At 35.5% G+C, this 26770-nt stretch overlaps 1 protein-coding gene across 4 annotated transcripts in view; it reads right to left on the reverse strand.

The window, feature by feature from the left end:
- Positions 1 to 26770, reverse strand: part of STK31 (serine/threonine kinase 31) — a 79411-nt gene that overhangs the window by 11020 nt on the left and 41621 nt on the right. For all 4 annotated transcript variants that reach the window (XM_039223047.1, XM_039223044.1, XM_039223045.1 and 1 more), the window contains 8 exons: positions 19523 to 19654; positions 18298 to 18399; positions 16624 to 16704; positions 14213 to 14338; positions 13439 to 13564; positions 13171 to 13257; positions 12336 to 12485; positions 8135 to 8257 (listed from right to left, as the gene is read on the reverse strand). In XM_039223047.1, coding sequence (XP_039078978.1) covers positions 8135 to 8257; positions 12336 to 12485; positions 13171 to 13257; positions 13439 to 13564; positions 14213 to 14338; positions 16624 to 16704; positions 18298 to 18399; positions 19523 to 19654 — 927 coding nt within the window. The remainder of the gene's footprint in view (positions 1 to 8134; positions 8258 to 12335; positions 12486 to 13170; positions 13258 to 13438; positions 13565 to 14212; positions 14339 to 16623; positions 16705 to 18297; positions 18400 to 19522; positions 19655 to 26770) is intronic.

The raw sequence follows: 26770 nt of genomic DNA on the forward strand, positions 1-26770 counted from the left end.
GAGGACCAAGGGGGAGAAGAAGGGGGGAAATGGTGGGGGAAAGGGAGAGAGGCAAACCATGAGAGACTCTTGAATGCTGACAAAACTGAGGACTGATGGATGTGGGGGGGAGGGGCATGGAGGAGGGCACTTTGGGGATGAGCACTGAGTGTTATGTGGAAACTAATTTGACAATAAACTATTTGTAAAAAAATTAAAAAAAAAAAAATCTGGACCTCTTCAGATTTTGGAGAAAAGAGAAGGGCTCAATGAATACATATTAGCTCTTAATGGATAAAAACACTTTCATGTTAATAATTACTTGTTTACAGATAACTGAACAGTTCCTGGGTTTCCTCAAGTATCAATCAGATTTGATCAATACACTACAAGCAATTTCAATACTTCCTTACCTTTTGAATAAATATATTAAAACTCAGCAGCTTATATCATGTTGGTTGTATACATTAAGTACAAAGAAAATAAAGTGAGCATGTTTCTTTCCTCCCTAATACTTAACTTACATAAATCAAGAAATGTGTTAAACTTTTAAAACTCTTAAATATGGAGAATTCTTTCATACACAAAGAATTCTGAATCCTATATATTCATCACCCAGCTTCAACAATCATCAACCAATGATCACTCCTGCCCTATGCAGAAATCCATATATATTATTTTTTAGTATCTTATAATTTTATCTGTAAATATTTTAGTACATATTTCTAAAAGACAAAATCTTTTATTTTCACACAATATTATCATATTAAAACAGTAAATGTTTTTTAGTAATTCATTAATACAGGCATACCTCAGAGATATTATGGGTTTGGATCTAGACCACTGCATTAAAACAAATATCACAATTAAGCAAGTCAAATGAATCTTTTGGTTTCCCAGTACATATAAAAGTTACGTTTATATCATAGTGTAGTTTATTAAGTGTATGATACCATTATGCCTAAAAAAACCCAATATATATCTCTATTAAGAAATATCTTACTGGTAGCAAATGCTAACCATCATCTAAGCTTCAGTAAGTCATAATCACTGATCACAGATCCCCATAATAAATTTAATAATAATCAAAAAGCCTGAAATATTACAGGAATTACCAAAATGTGACACAGACACTACGTGGGCAAATGCTGTTGGAAAAATGGCACCAACAAACTTGCTTGACACAAGACTGCTACAAACTTTCAATCTGTAAAAAAATGCAGCATCTGCAAAATGCAATAAAGTAAAGCACAATGAAACTAGATATGCCTATTTAAAATATCATTTTCCATTTTTTTTAAGATTTTATTTTTGAGTAATCTCTACACCCAATATGGGGCTGAAACTTAACAACCCAATCAAGAGTTGCATGTTCCACCCAATGAGCCAGCCAGGCACCCCTAGTTTTCACATTTTTAATCATCTCATAAATAACATAAATTATTTTTATAAAGTTTATTTAAATTCATACCCAAATAAGTACCAAACAGTGTAATTTAAAAATGAGCAAAAAGACAGGGTGCCTATGTGGCTCTGTCAGTTAACCATCCAACTTTGAGGTCATGATCTCATGGTTCAGGGGTTAGGGTCCCAACTGGACTCACTAATGTAAGCATGGATCCTCTGTCCTCCTGTCCCTCTGCCCCTCCCTCACTTGTTTGTTTCCCTCCCCCCTCTCTCTCTTTCTCTCTCTCTCAAAAATAAATAAATATCTTTTTAAAATGAGCAAAAGGACTTCTGGTTTATTCCTGCTCCTCACCATTAAGTAAAACTATGTCACACATAATATAACAACCAAAGGAGATCTCTGAAAGGTTAAAAGAGGAAAACAAACTGATTACAGACTCTGAAACTGGAGGAGTGAGAGTGACAGAGTCTTAAGACCCCCACATCTAAAAGAAAGAAAGAAAGAAAGAGAAAGTGACTCAAATAGGATAAACTCCATTAATGAAAGTTCTGAAAACTAAAAACAAAACAAAAAAACCTGGAAAGCAACCAAAGAAAAACATTACCTGAGAAATATCAATTTGAATAACAGAGATTTCTTATGTGAAACAAGAAGGAAGTGGCACAACACTTTTCACCTGATAAAAGAAGTTTCAACCACAAATTATATATCCAGCAAAACTATCCATCAGGAAAAAAAATAGGCGAAATCAAAATGTTCTCTGACAAAGGAAAACTAAAAGAGTATGTCACCAGAAGACATACTCTTAAAGACTGGCTAAAGGAAGTACTTTTGGTACTCTTGGAAGTACCAAAAAGGAAATGAATTTTGAAAAGAGTATGGGGTGCAGCACCTGGGTGGCTTAGTCAGATGAGCATCCAACTTGTGGTTTTGGCTCAGGTCATGATCTCACAGTTCATGGAACTGAGCCCTGCATTACACTCTGCAATGCAGAGCCTGCTTGGGATATATTCTCTCTCTCTCTCTCGCTCTCTCTCTGTCTCTCTCTCTATGAATAAACATTTAAAAGAAAAAAGAATATTGGGGCACCAGAAAGGAATAACAATAGAAAGAACAGAAATATGAGGGAATGCCAAAGAATATCCTTCTCATCATGTTTCCTAAATCATATACAGTGACTAAAACAAAAGTTATCACACTATCTCACACTCAAGACAATGATAGTTAAAAGTAGGTAGGGTAAAGGAACCTAGACAAAAGGCTTCTACACTTCACTCAAAGTGCTGAAACACTGATACCAGTAGAACACGATAAGCACATACATATAATATCCATACCAAGAACTAAGAAAACTACAGAAGGCAATACACTCAGAAACACCATAAATAAATTAAGGTCAACTCTTTAAAAATATTCAAGTAACCCAAAGGAAGGCAAGAAAAATCAATGAATAACAAACAGAAGAAAAAAAAAAATAAAATGACAGACTTACCTCTCAAAAAATCAATAATTACCTTAAGTGTTACAACAACATAAATGGACCTAGAGAGTTTTATACTAAAGGAAAGTCAAACAGAGAAAGGCAAATACCATATGACTTCACTTCAGTGTGGAATCTAAAAAACAAACAAACAAAACAGACTCACAGATACAGAGAATAATCTGGTGATTGCTAAAGGGGTGGAAGTTAGGGAAGATGGGCAAAATAGGAGAAAGGGATTAAAAGACAGAAATTTTCAGTTATAAAATAAACAAGATATTGGGATACAATGAAAAGCATAGGGTATAGAGTTAGTAATAATGCAGCAACTTTATATGGTCACAACGGTAACTAGATTCACTTCATAACGTATATGTATATAAATGCCGAATCATACTGTGCACCCTAAACTAATATAATATTGTAAGTCAATTATATTTCAATAAAAAATAATAATAAAATTTCCTAGTGTTAACTAGAAAATTGCCATGTTTTAAAACTATGTCTTAAACCACCATAAGTATCTACTACCTCAATTAAAAAGCAAAGACTTAGCAGAACAAATATAAAACACAATGCCATAATATGTACAACCATATTTACAAGAAATTGACTTCAAATTCAACATAGTTTTAAAATAAATGGATGGCAGAAAAAAAACAGCTGGCAAAATTAGTTTTTAAAAACACAGACATGGCCATATTAATTCTAAAACAAAGTAGATATTAGAGCAAAGAAAAATCAGAAGGATATTACATAATGACTAAAGGATCAATACACCAGAAAGACATGACAATCCTAACATGTACACACCAAACAATAAGCTCTTAAGACACAGGAAGCAAAAATGGTAAAGCTGAAAGGACAAATACACGAATTCAAATCAGAGTTGCAGGCTTCAGCAGCCCTCTCTCAATAACTAATGAAACTACTAGACAGAAAAACAGTAAGGATAAAAAGATATGAAGAACGTGATTAATCAACAAGATCTAATTTACATTATAATATAATAAATTATATTATATTTATATATTATAGTATATATAAATATAATAAATTCAACCAAATAACAGAGTACATATTTTTCTTCAAGATCTCATGAAATATTCACAAACACAGACCATATCCTAGCAATAAAACAAACCTCAACCAATGTTCAAGGATGATATCACATGTATTACACACTTTGGCCATGATTAAACAAAAGCAGAAATAGAGAAATACAGTAAGAAAACCTCTAAGCACATGGAAACTAAACATCACTACTAAATAATCCATGAGCCAAGAAGAAAATCTCAAAGAAAGTTAAAACATACATAAAACAAAATGAAATGGCAGGTTAAGATTTTCTTACTGATTCCTGAGATTCCCAGCAGCTTCCAGACAAACTCTTAAGAACCATCTGCTTCAAGTGCTACACACTGAAATAGATTACTACTTCCCTTATCTTTGTTACCCTACAATTTCCAACAAAAGCTTTAAATTCCTATATTAAAACCCTTTAGAAGTGAAATATGTAAAGTGTGGGTTCTGTTTTCCTGACTGAACCCTAACAGAGTCCTCGAAATTACATCCTATCCTGCATCAAAGCAAAACAAATTGCAGATTATAAGAAGTTATTAAAAAGAAAACTATAGGCCCAAAAATGGTACTGCTCAGGTTAAGGTCCCAAGTCAGTAAACCAAGACTTATTACTTCCCCCTGGATTGTAACCTCCAACCAATCACCATGGGAATTTCCAGGTCAGCACTAGGAAATTTACTGACAAATCCCCTTTATTCCCCTTAGAAGAATGATCTTGCCTAAAACAATGGATTGTTTGCAAATAATTTCTTTTATTCTACTTCCCCTTTACCTTTAAAAACCTTTCCTTTTCTATAGTCCTTTGGAGCTCCTTTCTACTTATTAGATGGGCCACTACCAGACCCATGAATCGATTAATAAAGCTAATTAGATCTTAAAAATTTATTCAGCTGACTTTTTGTTATTTAACAAAGACTTTTCTTCTAACAAGCCTCTTACCAACAAGCTAATTAGCCTCTTACTTATTAGCCTGTACTAGCATAATGAGTTAAGAGATAATTAGAAAAATCTGAGAATTCATAACAGGTAAAAATGCCAGCATGATTAACTAGAAGGCAAGATGAGGGAGATGGAAGAATCAAAGAATACAAGTTGTTGGCTCAAATGACTAGAAAAGACTGTTTGGGGGAAAGCTGGGATAGTGGTAAAGAGTACACATTCTGGAGCCAGACTGACTGGGTTTGAATCTTGGTTCCACTTCTTTGCAGCCATGGGATACTAGACAAATCATCTAATTTCTCTTTGCCTCAGTTTCCTCACTTATAAGGCTGTGGGGAATAAGCTTAGGAATTCCATCAGCTTGCTCAAAAAGGTTAACAAGACATGAAGAAATAGAAAGCCAGAGGATATACGCATCCAAGATTAGGTAAATAAGATTACATAAATAGGGCAAAGGCCCCCAGTAAAGGCCTATAAAGGTACAGAAATAGGAAATCTAAGGATGAAAACATCTAAAATTAGGTAAAGATTAGGTTTTCAAGGCAGAAATGCCCTCCAATTTAGTACAATAGCAGAAAGCTACTTTCACAGGAAGGAAGGACCAAAATAGGTAAACAGGGCTATAGACTGCTGCAGGGTGAAGCTGCCCAGAGTGGAGCTAATTAGCAAAAGAAAAGTGCCTTACTGACTCTGAGGGAGCATGCTCTATATTTTCCCATAGGCTAGCTAAGATAAACAGACATGGTGCCTCATGCCTGCCAAACAACCATACGCCTGGCACCAGGACTTCGTTTTGTATTGATCTAAACCCCTAACACCACGTATCTTCAAAACCCCTTTCCCTCAAACCTATGAGTTAATGTTCACGATTTCACTTTTTGTGCACCTCCATCATACTTGTAACACTTCTGAATCTAGTAAAAAAACGGAGCAAGGACCCTTACTTGGGACTCTTGTCTCCTCTCAGACATTAGCCTCTCTTGCATTTCAATCCTGTGTCCACTCTCTTGCTGGACAAGAGGAAACTCCAGACCCACAGTCTGCTACATAAGGCCACAGCAAGAATTAAGTTGGATAAATAGTTGGAAAGTAACTGATACATAGAAAACACTCAATAAGTGTTACCTATTTTGTTTTTTAAATTTCAGGTAACTTGGGACATAGGGTTAGCAATGTGAAACACTATCTTTCTGAGGACCTCTAATCTAAACGCTAAGAATAGTTTGGTAATTAAATGTTAACAACAGGTGAATCTGGTTGAAAACTATAAAGGGTTTCATTATTTATTCTTTGTTTTTGTGTAAGATTTTCCACAACAAAACAAAAATTAATAGTTGTGCTTGTCCTAACTGGCCTGCTTTGATCTTAGGGATAATGGTTTGACACACTAGATTTTCTTTCTTATAAGTGCTAGAAGAAAGGTTAGAGCTATCCTAGTGGCTTATCTATCGAAAATGTATTCATCAAGGATAGGCAATAGGCTTGTTTTTCAATCAGTACTATTCTTTCAATCAGTACTGTTCTTCAATCAGCACTATGATGCTACTTTGAGGCCATATCTGAGCTCAATGAACATGACCATGATCATTTTGCAGTGTCTGCTATAAGGAAAGAAGGGCAACACATGAACTGTGTTTTATCAGTACTAAACAGGTTTCTGTGGTGGACATTTGGTACTACTCTCATTCATGATTTGACTGTATGTTCACACCCCCTTTTTCCTTCTTATCTACTTTCAATTCATCATGTCTTGTTCTATTTTAAAGTACTTCTGTGAATTAATTGCCTTGTGTCCTTTCTGGAACAATATAAGGTATCTATTAAATTAAGATGAAGTTAGGTAGCAGGAATGTACACATCACTGGAAACTCGGCAAGAGGACTGGGTTACTGTCACAAATGTGGAAGCTACTAACAAATAAATGGTACCAGATACTATGAGAGGAAAAAAAAAACAAGGAAAGGCTATACAGTGAAAATTTTAGTAGAATGTAAACAAAACTGGTGGGGACACTAACACTTATCAGGCATTAAAGAAGAGTAAAAAACAAAGGCCCACTCACAAACATAAAAAGAACTTAGAAGATGTGCCATGGAAAACAATGAGTAAAGAAACTACTGTGGGGGTGCCTGGGTGGCTCAGTTAGTTAAGTGGTCATCTTCCTCTCAGGTCGTATGATCTCACCGTTTGGGAGTTCAAGCCCCACGTTGGGCTTTGTACTGACAGCTCAAAACCTAGAGCCTGCTAGCACTCTCAACAATAGCTAAAACATGGAAAGAGCCTAAGTGTCCATTAACAGACGAATGGATCAAGAAGATGTGGTTTATCTATACCATGGATACTACATGGCAATGAGAAACAATGAAATCTGGCCATGTGTAGCAACATGGATGGACCTTGAGGGTGTGACGCTGACAACACAGAGCCTGCTTGAGATTCTCTCTCTCTCTCTGACCCTCCCTTACTTCACATTTTTTCTCTCTCAAAATAAACAAACATTTAAAAAATAAAAGAAAATAAAAAGAATGCTATCTTGAGGCACCTAGGTGGCTTGGTCAGTTAAGCATCCAACTCTTGATTTTGGCTCAGGTCATGGTTTCCCAGTTCATGAGTTCAAGCCCTGTGTCTGGCTCTGTGTTGGCAATGCAGAACCTATTTGAGATTCTCTCTCTCTCTGCCCCAACCCCTGCTCTCTCTCTCTCAAAAATAAACTTTAAAAAAAAGAATACTATTTCAGGACACATGAAAATTATATCAAATTCAAATTCCAATTCCATAAATACAGTTTTACTTACTTACTTATTTATTGGAACTGAGCCATTCATTCATTTACATATTTTATGGCTACCTTCTAGAGCAGCACAGACCATATGAGTCACAGAGCCTAAAATATTTACCATCTGACCCTTTATAGAAAATTTTGCTGACCCCTGGGCTAGAACCTCCAGAACAATGTTAAGCAAAAGAAAAAAACATAAAAATATAAAAATAAAAACAAAAAAAGGAGTAAAAACAGTTATCCCTCCCTTGTTATACTTAATCCCTCATAATTCGCAGGGAAGAATAGGTTTAAGCCATGGATTAAAAACAGCTATTTGGTTTATAATGAAAACAGGAACACTTACTCAAGGCTCATTTAACATTTACTTTCCACATATGGATGAACTGCTTACAGATTAATATAGAAAATATATTTGTATATATTTATATATATAATTAATCTATTACAATAAAAAATTACATACCCATAATAAAAGGCAGCCGTAAGCATACAAGTCAGAACTTGGAGAAGGAGGCTTTCCCATTTTCAGTTCAGGTGATATCAAACTCAAGTCACCAACCATCATGTTCACTGAGGCTCGCTGACTCTACAAAAACAATGGGTTAAAAATTTTAGAGGCAGTATAGATGAGGTGGCTTTCTCTTAAGTACTGTGCATTTAAACAACAGAAAAAACAAATTCATTTGAAATATTTCATTCTCTCTTGCTTTAAAATATTTTTACCCAATTTCTGCTATTATAAATTGCTCTTAAAAATTAATCTCCTAAAATTAATAGTGAGACTTTGGTTACATACAGATTCAAAACCAAGAAACACCAATTATTTAAATATTTGGTACTTCTTTTAAAAATAAAGTTCATTAGGGCAAGACGGAGTGCTTTTTCTAATTCTGAAAATTCTAAACTTTAAAACCTGGAAGTAAGGAAGTACTTTCCTTCCTTACTGATCACTATTTTTTAATTTATTGGTCTTAATGTATATTTTTGAGAGAGAGACAGAAAATGAGCGGGGGAGGGACAGAGAGAGAGGGAAAGAGAACCAGAAACAGGCTCCAAGCTCTGAGCTGTCACCACAGCACCTGAAGAGGGGCTCAAACCAGTGAACTCATGACCTGAGCCAAAGTCAGACACAACTGACTAAGCCACATAGGCACACTCATCATTTTCTTTCTTTCTTTCTTTTTTAATGTTTTTTTTTTTACTCTTGAGAGAGAGAGAGACAGAAAGTGATGGGGGAGGGGCAGTGAGAGAGGGAGACACAGAATGTGAAGCAGATTCCAGGCTCCGAGCTGTCAGCACAGAGCCCAATACAGGGCTTGAACTCACAAACGCGAGATCAGGATATGAGCCGAAGTTGGACACTTAACTGAGCCACCCAGGCACCCCTGTGTTTCATTTTTCTGAGGAACCAAACTATTTTCCAAAGTGACTCCTCTATCTTTTCACATTCTCATCAGCAATGTATGAGGATTTCAATTTCTCTACATTCTTGCTAACATTTTACTGTCTGAGCTGTATTTTTTTAAATTTATTTATTTAAGAGAGATAAAAAAAATCCCAAGCAGGCTCCACCTTGTCAGCACCCAGACCAATGAGGGTCTTGAACTCATAAACTGTGAGATCATGACCTGAGCCAAAATCAGGAATCTGATGCTTAATAAAGTGAGACACCCAGGTGCCCCTGAGCGTTCTCTTTTGACTCGTGTAAGTCACAATGCTTTCTACTTCAGTTATCTGCAAGTCACAGAGTAATATGCCATCTGTGTACATGCAGTCTTAATAGGTTGTCATATGGTAGCTCAAAAAAACCGAGAAAATGAGAATGTAAAACTATAAAGAAATGCAGGATTCTGAAGGATTTATACAAAGTACATTTACTAAAACATTTACCATACTAGTTTATCTGAAAATTAAGATAACGTCCTAAGAAAAACAACTAAATTAGGAGTTTAAAAAGGTTCTCAACTGTTAAGGGTCCTGGTTAACTTACCTTTCAGAATACCATTTGCACAACTATGCATATCATGAAAACTCCAAGAATTACTCTTCCTCCTTTATAGTGATTTGTCAACTGTTATTACCTCCCAAAACACTGTTTTAATTTGAATTTAAAATTACTACACTGAAATACTGATTAAACTCACTTTGCTCCACTTTGTTCACACTACTTTCAGACTGAAACATTAATCAGGAAGAAAAATCTGAAAGGTAGCCTCTTGTCAAGATCATTGCTTTTCAGATTTTACAGTGCATGTAAATCACCTGGGATCTTGTTAATATGCAAATTTTTATCCAGCATTTTTGGGATGGAGATCATGCATTTCTAACAAGTTCTCAGGTGATATTTTGGCCACACTGTGAGAAGCAAGGATAAACATACTGGGAGGAGAATAGATAATTAACACTTAGTGGTATGTGCTAGGTAATTATTGTGCTAATTCCCTTTACCTTTACAATCACTCTTTAAGGTAGATATTATTTCCATTTTACATTTAATTTAGCCTCAAAGAGTTTAAAGCCCGAGGTCAGAGGGAGAGTAAGAAATGCAATAAACTATTTGTAAATAAATAAATAAATAAAAGTTTTTAAAACACTGAGGACTGATGGATGTGGGGTGAGGAGGGATGGGCATGGAGGAAGGCACTTGTGGGGATGAGCACTGGGTGTTATGTGGAAACCAATTTGACAATAAACTGTTTGTAAAAAAATAAATTAATTAATTAAAAAAAAAAGAAAGAAATGCACTCAAGGTCTGTCAGACTCCAGGGTTCATGTTCTTGTTACGGATCATCCTTTGACATTAGAAATCATTAGAAATGGTATACTTAGAAAATGATGGGGGGTGGGAGGAGGGGGGAGCACCCATGTGGCTCAGTGAGTTAAGCATCCAACCTCAGCTCAGGTCATGATCTTGTGGTTTGTGAGTTTGAGCCCAGAATGGGGCTCTGTGCTGACAACTTCAGACTCTGTGTCTCCCTCTCTCTCTGTCCCTCCCCTGCTTGTGGATCTGTCTCTGTCTCTCTTAAAAATAAACATTAAAAGAAAATTTTTTAAAAAAGTGAAAGAGTTACTATCTAGCAAAACAATTCCACTCCCAAGAGAAATGAAAATATATGTCCAAACAATAAATTGTATACTAATATTCATAGCATTATTCACAATAATCAAAAAGTGAAAACAACCCAAATGTCTATCAAATGATTAATGTAAAATCAAAACATGGTATATCCACACAAAAAAATTTTATTTGGGGATTTTTAAAAAAGAATGAAGTTCAGATGCATGCTGTAAGACACATGAACCTTGCAAACATTACACTAAATGAAATAAGCCAATCACAAAGGCTACGTATGGAATGATTCCATTTATAGGAAATGTCCAGAATAGTAAATCCAGAGACAGAAAGTGAATTAGCAGTTTCCAAGGGGTTGAGTAAAGGAGGAAATGGGGAGTGACTGCAAATTTGTATGGGGTTTCTTTTGAAAGGAGGTTAAAAGTGTTCTGAAATTATATAGAAGAGATCAATGCACAACTTTGTCAATAGACTGAAAGCTAGTACTGAATTGTACACACTATAATATGTGAATTACATCTCAATAAAGCTGTTGTTTTAAAAAAGAAAACTGGGGCACCTAGGTCACTCAGTCGATTGAGTGTCCAACTCTTGATTTTAGCTCAGGGCATGATTCCAGGGTCATGGGATCAAGCCCTGCATTGGGCTCCATGCTGAACATGGAATCTGCTTAAGATCCTCTCTCTCTCTGCCCCCATCCCTGCTCATGTGCATGTGCACTCTCTCTTTAAAAAAAAAAAAAATCCTGCTCCCTTGTGATCATATATATTTTGAGGCCACCTAGTCCATTAAAAAAAAAAAAAAGATCACAATATGCTCTTTCATTGTCTGATATCTCCTATCTCTACTAACTGCCTGTTCTGAAGTAATATGACACCAAATTAGCAACTAACGTAGTTGAACCAGCACTTAAACTAAATGGAAAAGTCCAGGGGTGCCTGGGTGGCTCAGTCAGTTCACCATCCAACTCTTGATTTCAACTCAGGTCATGATCTCACGGTTCATGGGATCAAGCCCCGCGTTGGGCTCCATGCTATCAGCCCCGGATTCTCTCTCTCCCTTTCTGTGCCTCTCCCCTGTGCACATGTTCTTAATCTCAAAATAAAATAAATAAACTTTAAAATAAAGACTTTTAAATAAATAAGCAAAAAAATAAACAGAAAAGTCCAAGGTTCCCACGTTTCTAAAAATGTCCATTAATCAAAAACTAGCAAAGTATCTATGACTACATTTAATCTACTGTCGGGGAAGGCACCAGGAGAAAAGGGAGATAGAAATTTTCCTTGTGTATTTCCAAGTAATTAAATATTTCTTGATGATGAAAAAATAACTACCAATTAGCGTTGTCAACGCCACTGAATGTAATGTTAGGTTGCTCCCAATACTTAGAGTTAAAAAATATAATGCACAGACTTAGAAACTCTTGGTCTAGCACCTAGCTGGTAACAGTTAATTGTTTACATTACATGACACTACATGCCTTAACCAAGGCAAAGATCTTGTAATATATTACCATATTATGTAAAAGGCTAAATTAATGTCTGATATTAAATGAGGTCTAAAACCTATTTGTAAAACCACAATATTTTACCACAGATTTGGTGAAGTCAAAATCTCCAACAATTCCTTGTTCACGATTTAAAGCAAATACATTGTTCTGATGAAGTGATCCATGAATTATGTCAGCTTTGTGCAATGTATGCAGGCCCTGGGCAACACCTTTCATGACCTTTAAAGCTTCCTACAGATAAGCACACACAAAAGTCAGAAAATAGGCAAATCATTTTAATACTGAAACTTTTCTCTAATTAAAGGATTTTTCCAGGAGAATACCGCCAAATGAACCTTTAATAAGAATACAGCATAGAGAAAGAACAGAATACAGCATAGAGAAAAAACTAAAGACCTAAAGCCCTGATTATGTAACATCATACACATATAATTTAAGCCACTACAGTCTCTAAGAAGATTAAGATTACAAATAATGACCATATAAAGCACCTAGAAAAGAGAGACTAAATAATATAACCAGGTAAGAAGAATCAGGAAATCCTCTATTTTTATTACTAATTCAAATTTGCAATAGAAATTAAAGCTGTAACTTCAGTACTTACAATATCAAATACACTATACAATGCAGTTTATATACAGCACAGCTTAAAGGTTATAAGCATGAGCTTTGGTACCAAAAGACTTAATTTCAGTTCTCATCTTTGTCTCTTGCTGAGGACCCTGTGCAAGTCACTGAATCTCTGTGACCCTCATTTTTCTCATCTGTATATAATGGCATCACAGGGTTCTTATGACAGTGAAATAGCATAATACCAGGCAAATTTTTACATTATATATAAATTATATATATATAGTATGCCCTCTAACATTAGGTGTTATTTTCTCATTTGCTAGAAACAGTGTTTTCTACTTACTTCTGAAGTTAAAGGCACACTGGCTTGAATAGCACTCAGGTTTGCCTGAGGATAGTATGGGACCATCAAATAAGCCAAAGGATCAGACTAAAAGCAAAACAGAGTGAGACTCAAAGTGAAAAATTCTTCAATGTATTTTCAGTATACATTGACTATACAAAATAACTTTTTCTTCATGTTAAAGGAATGAAGTACCTCTTTAAAGCTTGGAGCTAAAACTTACTGTAAATAAAATATTTTGTGCAAGAGATTAGCATAAAAACTTTACCTTACACAAAAATAGGAATATCAGTGGTAGTAACCCAGACTCTTCCTTAGCTTCTCTCCAAGCTCTGTGATAAGCAGCTGCTCTCTGAATCACCCCGGCTTCTGTGTCCACATCTACAGAATAGCCCTGGTACCAAAAAAAAAAAAAAAAGAAAAAAAAATGAGGCAATGGTAATTTCAACATTAAAAATCCTACTCTACATCTATAATACATCATTCTAACTTAAACATAGTGAGTATGAGTTAAATTACATCTAATTTTATTTAATCATATCAGTACCTTTTCTATCTGCTTTGAATATATGTTTTCCTTTATAATTTAGAAAGGAAAGAACAATTCTACCTATACCTTAATAAACATTCTATAACACATTGCCACTATGGTCATATTAATTATCCTATTAGGATAAACAGTTTCCCAGATCAATAAAGAAATCAAAGAAGAGAAGACTGTATTGGCAAAATTGTTGAGATTTCTAAGAGAAGCATAAGAAAAACAAGATCTTTAAAAGGCTAGAATTGGACAGAAAGTAATAAGCTCACCCAAAAAAAAACAAAACCAAGTATATCCAATTAAAGACATATGTTGTTTAGGGAAATGAGGGAAACTCTGAATTCAAAATTAGTTCTGGCAGCCAAACTGGAAGCATAACCATCACGCTAGTCAACTCATATAATTAAGAAAACAAGCAGTGGACTTTCACTTTCCTGAAAAGTAACACTGTCACTCCCCTTTATACGTCTGAATCTCCCGTAAGTCAAAACTTAAACTTACCTTTAAAAGAATTATCTGTCCATTAACCTCAGAACAAACCAAAGGGCGCTTGCTGCTAAGTTCCTTCATGGGCTCAGCATCAAGAAGATCCCGTTCCAAACTCATAGTAAGAAGACCACCAGATTTCTAGGCACAAATTTTTGTTCCAGTTGAAGAATGCAAACAATCCCACTACTTTTAAGTCATCAACATAATGAACTACATGCTATGAGATGGTCTGAACATCATCAACCCTACCAGAGAAACCAATAAAATAAAAATACTGAAAGCTTCCTAGTTCTTCTACTCCCTGGGTCTTGATATCATCTCACCCAAAATATAATCAACATACACTTAATGGTTGCTACAGTTCCTGAAAAAATTCTAAATATGACTGGATTAATCAGACATGCATCCAAAAACCTTGATGTTTACTTGGAAAACCTGTCCTTCCTAAAAATATTAAAATGATGACAAATACAAAGAAGGTTGAAGAATGAGAATGAGAAGTCTAAAAATTATGATTCCTATGAAGTAATTCTAACATCTCTGCCTCTGAAGTAGAATCCTCAAAAGTGAAAATGGCTTTCAAATATTTTAATTCTATTAGGTATTTCTGCCACTTTTTAAAAGAAATAAAACTTTTGCACTAAAACCAGACGACCAACATTTTAGGTCAAGGTAAATTTAATTAAAAATTAAATTCTTTTTTTTAAATTTTTTAATGTTTTATTTATTTTTGAGAGAGAGAGAGAGACAGCATGAGCAGGGGAGGGTCAGAGAGAGAGGGAGACACAGAATCCGAAGACAGGCTCTAGGGTCTGAGCTAGCTGTCAGCACAGAGCCTAACACAGGGCTTGAACCCACGAACCATGAGATCATGACCTGAGCCGAAGTCGGATGCTTAACCGACTGAGCCACCCAGGTGCCCCAAATTCTTTTAGTAAGAAGGGTTGTACAAGTGTTTTCTGGTTTTTATGTGTTGTCAATATATTTACATAAACCACAAAACATAATAAACTGACATGGGTTTCCTTGGCATATATCACAAACAACTTAAAATCAATAAAAGAGTCCATCAGCTATGATTAAAATGTTTTATAATCTTCCACAATAAAGAGATCAACACATTTTTCAAAACTAATTTTCAGGTCTTACACAGCACCACATACTCACTCACCATGCATCCTATATGAGAGAGTGTCTAAGCTAGAATTAAACAAATGTGTGGAAAACCCCACATTATTTTAAAATAAGTCTAGTCTGGAAAAATGTTATAGTAACTGCTTTAACAATTTAAGGAGACTTTAATTTTACATATTCATAGTTCATAAGTCTATGTGTACAACCCTTTCTGTACTACATTTAAGCTACTATCATGAATTTAATGACAGTTTTATAGAATAGACATTTCGTCTAGTCCCTTATCCTTAGCAGGCAATATAAAACACAGAGCTAACAGACTCTGCCCTAAGAGCCAGAGTTTAGCTATCCTGCTCTATGCTGCCCTTCTAATACATTGATCTCTCAGGCTTTGAATCCTGCCTACCTAAAAAAAAAAACTATGACCATGTCAACATCTCTATTTAACCAGTCTCTAGAATTCTTTACTACCTGCTTTAATTTAAAAGATGTGTTCTCTGGGGCACCTGGATGGCTCAGTCAGTTAAGCATCCAACTTCGGCTCATGTCATGATCTCACAGTTTGTGAGTCTGAGCCCCGCACTGGGCTCTGTGCTGACAACTCAGAGCCTGGAGCCTGCTTCAGATTCTGTGGCTCCCTCTCTATCTGCCCTTCCTCTGCTCATACTCTTGTCTTTCTCTGTCTCTCGAAAATAAGTAAATGTTTAAAAAAATGTATTCTGCTTAAATTCTCATGACTGGCAGTGTTCTGTTTTTATTCTAACTCCTTTTTTTAAGTTTATTTATTTTGAGAGAGAAAGAAAGTGGGGGAAAGGGAGAGCATGTGAGTTGAGGAGGAGCAGAGAGAGAGGGGAAAGAGAGAATTCCAAGCCAGCTCCAGCTGTCAGCACAGCTGAGAAGGGCTCGATCTCAAGAACTGTGAGACCACGACCTGGGATACAATCAAGAGTCAGATGCTTAACCCACTGAGCCAACTAGGCACCACTCTTGAAACAACAGCTAAAACTGCTTTATCATTTCAAAAAGTAAACACCTGTCATTCAAACAAGTGCCATGCAATATATTAAATAGATATGAGGAAAAGAGAAAACAAACATACAAGTTAATATAAGCATTAAAATACAATATGCCAATACTAAAGACAGTCTTGAAGAAAAGTTCTAAAAAGACCCAGAAACTATTCATCAGGAACATTTTCATAGTAAGGATAAATTTAACACTAACACACAATTTTAACATCACTTTTAACCCTCTCTACAGAGCAGTAATTCTCAGGGACCAAAGCTTACCATGTACTTAAGTAATCCTATTTCAGGATAAAGGAGAGGCAGCTCAGGGAACCATTTATGTACCAAGCTATTCAGCTTTGCCTAAAATTAAAAAATGTTTTTATTATGGATCAGTATATATGCTTATATATAACAGTCATATATATTCAATTGTGACATGCTGGTCTTCAGGAAAGATTAACATACCAGTATCCCCTTTATTGTATCTCTAACAAATACATTATCTATTCTATCTGGATAACCTTCTAAGATATTAAAACACTGATTTTGCCTTCTACTACAAGAAATATCAAATGAAAATCAGGAGTCATCTTGGATCTAAATTACCATCTTACTAACAGAAGAAAAACTTAGTTACCAATTTCACTTTTTGTATACATACATAGGCACAATATCTTGCCTAAAATCAAAGTACACAATCACTTCTAAGCTAAAATGAAAATGAGTGTTGATACATCAATTTGTATCATAAAATTATTATTTCTCAAAATATTAAGGACACACACATAGCTATTTTAAAATAACTGCTATTTTATTTAGGAGAGAAAAAAATCATAAAAGCCTTGAAAGAAGAAACAAAAATGCAGCTCTACAAAAGCCACTGTGAAGCAAATGTAAAAACAAGATCCCTAGAAAAGTCACTTGTCACATTTATTAAGTAAAACTTTTGGAAACGTGTCAAGTCACTGGGAGGCAGCTATTTATCCAAGGTTCAGAAGGTGAGTAATTACATACATAGTCAGATGATTTTACTATAAAGTGTAACACTTAAAATGTGTATTATTTTCATTGTATTTTTACTGTTCAAAGCAGTGTCTACCTTACTTGTTCCCCATAACATCCATGAAACATAATATTATTTCCATTTTAAAATGGAAAAGTATCTTTCCATTTTAAAATGGAAAACATCTAGGAAAACCGTGAGAGACTCTTGAATGCTGAGAACAAACTGAGGGCTGACGGAGGTGGGGGAGAGAGGAAGGGGGGTGATGGGCATGGGGGAGGGCACTTGTTGCGACGAGCACTGGGTGTTATATAGAAACCAACTTGACAATAAACTAAGAAAAAAATGGAAAATATCTTTCCATTTTAAACAGAAAATACACTGAGAGACTCACCTAAAGTCACAAAATATCAGCATAAGAAGAGAGACTTAAAGATGTAATTTCCCCCCAAAAACAAGTAGTTGCATTTTGTTATATTTTTCAACTAAATGATGTCGCCTCATGTTTTCATTGCAGCATTACGTTATGAGTGTTCTATTCAGATTTTAATAAAGGAAAAAATATTTAGCTTTGTGCGAAACAGAAAACATGCAGTATGTAAAAGTATGTTTGTGCTATAATCTTGAAACTTGTAAAAACAGGGAAAAAGAAGACTAAAAAGAAGTAAAAAGTAAACAGTGATTACTACTGTTATAACTGAATGGAGAAGTTACAGATGATGTTTTTTCCTCTTTAAAATTTTCTGTAAATTCAACATTTGGTACAATGGTTATGAGTTATTTTCTCATCAAAAATTAATTTCTAAATTCACGTAAACATTGCTATGCAAACATAACTGAGCCAGTATAATCTCCAGCCTTGTCATTATAGTCTACTTCATAAAATGGATACATGAATTCAATTTCTAGAGTAAAAACTAATTCAAAACTTCAAAGAATTAAATACTTACATATTCCTCCTGCTCACGATAAACTTCCTGAAAGACACTACTGCGCAAGTGAGTTATTTCTTGTTTTATTTTCTCAATTTCAGATCCATCATGGTCATCAGACTTTAATCAGAAAGAAAAAAGTGACCTTACAGGCTTATTAAAGTAGCCTGAAAACAAGTCTTCCTAGCAAGAATACAACTTCTACAGCAAATCACTCCGGTGATTATCCTTCTGTATCTAGCACATAACAGACCCTCATAACACCTGCTGAATTAATAATTATTACTTTATTCTACCACTGACTTTTCCCAAACCAACAAAAAGAAATAAAAAATAAAGACATAAATCAACACAGATTTTTCTGGTCTCTTAATATCCTGTACATTTTCTCTAAGAAGGTGACCAATTGCCATGATGAAGTAAATGTCAAGAATAGGAACAAGAATACAATTAAATTCCCTGGAATTGTTTTCTACATGAGATTTGGTTTAAAAAAAATTAGTAAATGTATGGTATGTCTATTAAAGGAAAAATAATGTAGGAGTCACAAAGACTCAACAAAACTCCAATGACAATAAATTAGCCACCTTAAAAAGTACATATGTTTTCAACATTTCTCCAAAAGTTAAAAAAAATTTTCAACTAAAAAAGATCCTATTCCCCACAGCCTAGAAGAGAATAAGAAGCTAGAAAAATCTTAAGCCATTAAATTGGTTTCACTTCAAGTACAATAAAGTGGTCCAAAGAGGAAGAGAGCCAGTTCCAGTTGGATTAAGACATAATGAGGATTCTTTTTGTCTATAAATCAAATCCCCAAGGGAACCCAAGGAATTACAAGTTTATTCAGTTTCAAACCTAAAGAAGGTTATTAGTCCATATTAGAGTGTCTTAATTCTTCCAGTTCTACTCTCATATGAAAACAACTTTGCATTAATAGGTTTATATTATAACGGGTATTATAACAGTCTAAACCAAAAAAATTTTTTAATTATTCTCAAGTATTTATGGTTACTAAAAACCAAGGCAGGTATGTAAAATGTTTCTAAAGAACATTTTATGACATGGTAAAATGTTTACACTATTGATGTAATTTTATTTACATACAAAGAAAAAGATAAAATATATAAAACAAAATGTAAATAATGGTTCTCCTATTTTAAAGAATATATTTACACATTACTTGGATGAAGCAGAGTAAAATGAGGTACACACAGAATTCAGCAAGAACCAACTGTTTCCTTACTTCTTCCAAATTATTCTTTTCAACCAATTTCCATCTCAGTCGAGCTTTTAAGTTTTTCAGTGTCTTTTTAATGGACAACAAGTGATCCACATTGGGGCTTTTATTTAAACATTCGGCACTCTGCTTCTTAAACTAAATAAGAAAAAAGGTTATTGTATTTTCAAAACATAGACAACAATATTTATTGAAGTCACTTACTGACCAGTTATTATTTTTCTATTAAGATTCAACTAGTATTTAACTGAGTACAGAATGAAATAAGAAAGTCCACAATTTTCAACAAGACAATTCTACTAATTTCTTAGTTATCCACATTTCTTTTCAGAAGAATATCAGTCCCAGCAATCAAAGTAGCAAAGGTAAAAGAAATATTTCAAGTTGAGACCTACAGGGAGACACATTTTGCTAGAGATGAGGCAAACTGGGATTTCTAATGAGGGTGTAAACTGAAATTACCTTTCCCTAAAGTAGTTTGACAATATATATCAAGTTTTAAGAATGTTCATTCCTTTTGGGACAGCTGGGTGGTTCAGTCAGTTAAGCATATGCTCCTGATTTTAGCTGAGGTCATGATCTCCAGTTTGTGAGATATGGCCTCTCATCAGGCTCCTTAACAGCACAGAGCCTGCTTGGGATTCTTTCTCTCTCCCTCTCTCTCTGCCCCTCCCCATCCCTCCCTCCCTCCCTGTCTGTCTCCCTTTCTCAAAATAAATAAGCTCTAAAAAAAAAAATGTTCATTCCTTTTGACTTAGTAATTAACAATTTTTAGGAATCTGAGAAACACACAAAGTTATGCAAAAGATTACATATAGTATTCATGGTTAAAAAAGAAAAATGGAAGTAACCTTAACATCTAACACAGATGAAAGGTTAAATCATGTTATACATCTATGCAAATGATGATGTTATAGTTGTTCAAAATGATAGTACAGAAGAATCATTAATCACATAGGCAATATTCATAATACACCATTAAATGAAAAAACAGCTTCAAAACAACTTACAAAACAATGCAATGCATATGATATATACGTGTGTGTGTGTGTGTGTGTGTGTGTGTGTGTGTGTGTGTATACATATAAGTCACCATCCAAAAAGAAAATACTCTGAAACTGGCACTGATCATTAGGCAAAGGAATTATAATCAATACCTTTACTCCTTATCATTCTCTTTTTAGCAAATTTTCTAATGTAAACTTGTACAGGCATAAAAGTAAGAATGTTAAAGGTCAGAGATTCTGTTTTGTCTTCATTATAATTAATTTTTTAGTCTTATTTATTCTATACAGACATATAGAATAGAGCAAGGCCTCACCAAGTTTAGTTGAGTATTACATACTGCCTCTCATTTAGTCCCACAGATGAAGCCACACTAATTTTAAGCGTAAGTAACATTACCACTATACATACTGTTAGAGAGAACATGTGGATACCCATCACTGGGGAAATGTTAAACGCCAATGATACAGATTTAAGCCTCTAAAGTATAATTCTAACTATAAGGGTTTTTGTTTTTGTTTTTTTGATTTACCAAATTTGGATCATCAGAGATTCTGGCTCACAGATTTATTTCTTTTCTGTTTTTAAAAACTTCAAGTTTTTATTTTTAGTTAGTTTAAAATGGAGTTGTTATATTAGTTTCAGGAGTAGAAGTTAGTGATTTATCACTTACATATAACACACAGGGCTCATCACAAGTGTCCTCCTAATACCTATCACCCATTTAGTGCACCACCCATCCACCTCAAATCCAGCAACCCTCAGTTTGCTCTCTATAGTTAAGAGCCTCTTATGGTTTGGCTCCTTTTCTCTGTTTTTCCTCCTTTCCCCTATGGTCATCTGTTTTGTTTCTTAAATTCCACCAATGAGTGAAATCATATGGTATTTGTCTTTGACTGACTTATTTCACATAGCATAATACACTGTAGCTCCATCCACGTCACCCATGTCATTGCAAATGGCAATTTTTCATTCTTTTTGAAGACTGAATAATATTACTGTGTGTGTGGGGTGTGTGTGTGTGTGTGTGTGTGTGTGTGTGATAATATATATACCCCCACACATACACCACCTTTTTTAAATTATTTAATAGTTTATTGTCAAGTTGGTTTCCATATAACACCCTGTGCTCATCCCCACAAGTGCCCTCCTCCATGCCCATCAGCCCCGTTTTCTCCTCTTCACCCCATTCTGCCCTCAGTTTGTTCTCACCATTCAAGAATCTCTCATGGTTTGCCTCCCTCCCTCTACCCACTATTTTTCCCTTTTTCTCACCCATGGTCCTCCATTAAGTTCCTCCAAATCCTCCTATATGTGCAAACATATGGTATCTGTCCTTCTCTGCCTGACTTATTTCGCTCAGCATAACACCCTCAAGGTCAATCCATGTTGCTACACATGGCCAGATTTCATTGTTTCTCATTGCCATGTAGTATTCCATTGTAAAGATAAACAACATCTTCTTGATCCATTCGTCTGTTGATGGACACTTAGGTTCTTTCCATGTTTTGGCTATTGTTGAGAGTGCTGCTATGAACATTGGGGTCCATGTGCCCCTATCATCAGCACTCTTGTATCCATTGGGTAAATTCCTCACAGTGCTATTACCGGGGCCTAGGGGAGTTCTATTGTTAATTTTTTGAGGAGCCTCCACACTGTTTTCCAGAGGGGCTGCACCAGTTTACATTCCCACCAACAGTGTAGGAGAGGGCCCATTTCTCCACATCCTCGCCAGCATCTAGAGTCCTCTGATTTGCTCATTTTAGTCAGTCTGACTGGCGTGAGGTGGTATCTCAGTGTGGTTTTGATAAGTATTTCCCTGATGCTGAGGGGTGCGGAGCATCCTTTCATGTGTCCATTGGCCATGTGGATGTCCTTTTTGGAGAAGTGTCTGTTCATGCCTTCTGCCCATTTCTTCACTGGATTGTTTGTTTTTCGGGTGTGGAGTTTGGTGAGTTCCTTACAGATTTTGGATACTAGCCCTTTATATGATATGTCATTTGCAACTATCTTTTCCCATTCCGCCACTTACCTATTAGTTTTATTGGTTGTTTCCTTTGCCGTGAAGAAGCTTTTAATCTTGATGAGGTCCCAATAGTTCATTTTTGCTCTTGATTCCCTTGTCTTTGGGGATGTGTCAAGTAAGAAACTGCTGCGGTGGAGGTCAAAGAGGTTGTTTCCGGCTTTCTCCTCTAGAGTATTGATGGTTTCCTGTCACACATTCAGGTACTTTATCCATTTTGAGTTTATTTTTGTGTATGGTGTCAGACAGTGATTTAGTTTCATTCTTCTGCATGCTGCTGTCCAGTTCTCCCAGTGCCAACTGTTAAAGAGGCTGTCTTTTTTCCATTGGATACTCTTTCCTGCTTTGTCAAAGATTAGTTGGCTGTACACTTTTGGGTCCAAATCTGAGTTCTCTATTCTATTCCATTGGTCTATGTGTCTGTTTTTGTGCCAATACCATACTGTCTTGATAATGACAGCTTTGTAGTAGAGGCTAAAGTATGGGATGGTGATACCTCCCATTTTGGTTTTCCTCTTTAGTGTTACTTTGGCTATTTGGGGTCTTTTGTGGTTCCATACAAATTTTAGATAGGTTGTTCTAGTTTTGAGAAGTATGCTGTGCAATTTTGATTGGAATTGCATTGAATGTGTAGATTGCTTTGGGTAGTAATGACATTTTAACTATATTTATTATTCCAATCCATAAGCATGGAACGTTTTTCCATTTCTTTGTGTCTTCTTCAATTTCCTTCATAAGTTATCTATAGTTTTCAATATACAGCTCTTATGCCTTTGGTTAGTTTTATTCCTAGGTATTTTATGGTTTTTTTGTGCAATTGTGAATGGGATCCATTTCTTTATTTCTCTTTCTGTTGGTGTATAAAAATGCAACCAATTTCTGTACGTTGATTTTGTATCCTGCAACTTTGCTGAATTCGTGGATCAGTTCTAATAGGCTTCTGGTGGAGTCTGTCGGATTTTCTATGTAGAGTATCATGTTGTCTGCGAAAAGTGAGAGTTTGACTTCTTTGCCAATTCTGATGCCTTTAATTATTTTTTGTTGTCCGATGGCTGATGGTAGGACTTCCAGCACTATGGTAAACAACAGTGGTGAGAGTGGACATCCCTGTCGTGTTCCTGATCTAAGGGGGAAAGCTCTCAGTTTTCCCCCATGGAGGATGATGTTAGCTGAGGGCTTCTCATAGGTGGCTTTTATCATGTTTAAGTACGTTCCTTCTATCCCGACTTTCTCGAGGGTCTTTATCAAGAAGGGATGCTGTATCTTGTCAAATGCTTTTTCTGCATCTATCGACAGGATCATATGGTTTTTATCTTTTCTTTTGTTGATGTGATGTATCACACTGATAGATTTGTGAATACTGAACCAGCCCTGTAACCCAGGAATGAATCCCACTTCATCTTGGTGGTTTTTTTTTTTTTTTTTTTTTTTGGTGGATAATTCTTTTTATGTGCTGTTGGATTCGATTGCAAGTATATTGTTGAGGATTTTTGCATCTGTATTCATCAAGGATACTGGCCTGTAGTCCTCTTTGTTTGCTGGATCTCTGTCTGGCTTGGGAATCAAAGTGATGCTGGCTTCATAAAATGAGTCTGGAAGTTTTCCTTCTATTTCTATTTTTTGGAATAGCTTGAGAAGAAAGGGTATTAATTCTGTTTTAAATGTCTGGTAGCATTCCCCAGGTAAGCCCTTTGGTCCAGGGCTGTTATTTGTTGAGAGATTTTGATAACTGATTCGATTTCTTCACTTGTTCTTCACTTTCACTAGATAGAAAGTCAGTTCAAATTTTCTATCTCTTCCCGTGTGAATTTGGTAGTGAGTGTGTTTGGTTAGGAATCTGTCCATTTCTTCTAAGTTGTCCAATCTGTTGGCATATAATTTTTCACAGTATTCCCTGATAATTGCTTGTATTTCTGAGGGGTTGGTTGTAGTAAGTCCATTTTCATTTATGATTTTGTCTGAGTGCTCTCTTTTCTGTTGAGAAGCCTGGCAAGAGGTTTGTCAATTTTGTTTATTTTTTCAAAAACCAACTCTTGTTTTCATTGATCTGTTCAACTGTTTCTTTGGTTTCTATATTGTTTATTTCTGCCCTGATTTTTATTATTTCTCTTCTCCTACTGGATTTGGGGTGGTCTCGTTGCTCTCCCTCCAGATCCTTCAGGGTGAGTTGTCAAGATTTTGCACTTGCGCTTTTTCTAATTTCTTGAAATAGGCCCTGGACTACCTTACCACATCCCATAGAGTTTGGATTGTTGTATTTTCATTTTCATTTGTTTCCATATATTTTTAAATTTCTTCTCTAATTGCCTGATTGGCCCATTAGTTCTTTAGTAGGGTGTTCTTAAACCTGCATGCTTTTGGAGGTTTTCTAGACTTCTTCCTGTGATTGATTTCAAGTTTCATAGCATTGTGATCTGAAAGTGTGCATGGTTTGATCTCATTTCTTTTATATTTATTGAAGGCTGCTTTATGTCCCAGTATGTGATCTATCTTGGAGAATGTGCCATGTGCACGTGAGAAGAAAGTAAGTTCCATGGCCTCAGGATGTAGAGTTCTAAATATATCTGCCAGATCCATCTGGTCCAATGTGTCAGTCAAATCCATCGTTTCTTTAGTGATTTTCTGTCTAGTTGATCTATCCATTGCTGGAAGTGGAGTATTAAAGTCTCCTGCTATTAGCACACTATTGTCTATAAGATTGTTTCTATTTGTGATTGCTTTAAATATTTAGGTGCTCCCATATTCAGTGCATAGACATTTATAACTGTTAGTTCTTCCTGATGGATAGACCCTGTAATTATTATATAATGCCCTTCTTTATCGTTTTTTACTGTCTTTAAAGTTTGTCTGATGTAAGTATAGCTACTCCAGCTTTCTTTTACTTCCAGTAGCATGATATGTATTTCTCCATCCCCTTACTTTTAATCTCAAGGCAACCTCCAGTCTAAAATGAGTTTCTTGTAGACAGCATATAGATGGATTTTGTTTTTTTACTCATTCTGCTACCCTATGTCTTTTGATTGAAGCATTCAGCCTATTTACATTCAGTGTTATTACTGAAATATATGGGTTTAAAGTCATTGTGTCATTTGTGGGATTCATGCTTGTGGTGGTGTCCCTAGCATCTTGCATTTCTTGCAACATTTCCCTCAGAGAGTCCCCCTCAGGATTTCTTCTAGGGCTGGTTTAGTGGTGACAAATTCTTTCAATTTTTGTTTATTTGAAAAGACTTTTATCTCTCCTTCTATTCTCAATGACAGGCTTGTTGGATAGAGGATTCTTGGTTGCATATTTTTTCTGTTCATTACACTGAAGATCTCCTGCCATTCCTTTCTGACCTGCCAGGTTTCATTAGTAGGTCTGTCACCACTCTGATGGGTTTCCCTTTGTATGGTAGGACCCTTTTCTCCCTACCTGCTGTCAAAATTCTCTCTTTGTCCTTATATTTTGCCAGTTTCACTATGATATGTTATGCAGAAGATTGATTCAAGTTATGTCTGAGGGGAGTTCTCTGTGCCTCTTGCATTTCGACATCTACTTCTCTCCCAAGCTTAGGGAAGTTCTCTGCTATAATTTGTTCCAGGACTCCTTCAGCACCTTTCCCTCTCTCTTCCTCTTCTGGGATTCTTATGATACGAATATTGTTCCGTTTGATTGTGTCTCTGAGCTCTCAAACTCTTCTTTCATGTTCCTGGATCAGTTTATCTTTTTCTCAGCTTCCTCTTCTTCTATAATTGTGTCTTCTAAATCACTTATTCTCCTTTCTGCCTCTTCAAACCGTACATTGGACACCTCCATTTTATTATGTATCTCATTTATCGTATTTTTTAAGTCATCATAACTATTTTTAAGTTCCATAGTTTCTAATAGTTTCTCTGATGTCTTCCATGTTTTTTTCAAGCCCAGCAATTAATTTTATGATTGTTGTTCTAATTTCTTGTTCAGTTATGTTGCTTATATCTTTTTTGAGCAGTTCTTTAGCTGTCATTTCTTCCTGGAATTTCTCTGGAGGAGAGTTCTTCTGTTTTGTCATTTTGGTTAGCTTTCTATCTCTTGTTAATTAAAAAACTTGTTGTACACTCTGCCCCTGCGAGTTCTGCTGTATTAAAGAAGGCTCTTTGAGTGGTCAGGGCCTGTCTGTTCAGGAAGTGTTCTTTGAATGGTGTCTCTTGGTTTCTCTTGTTGAGCATTTGGTTACTTTGTTTCCCTACTCATAGCAGTATTTG

Source organism: Hyaena hyaena, unplaced genomic scaffold (assembly GCF_003009895.1).
Source record: "Hyaena hyaena isolate Hyena2069 unplaced genomic scaffold, ASM300989v1 scaffold_1276, whole genome shotgun sequence".
In the NCBI taxonomy this organism is placed as follows: Eukaryota; Metazoa; Chordata; class Mammalia; order Carnivora; family Hyaenidae; genus Hyaena; species Hyaena hyaena.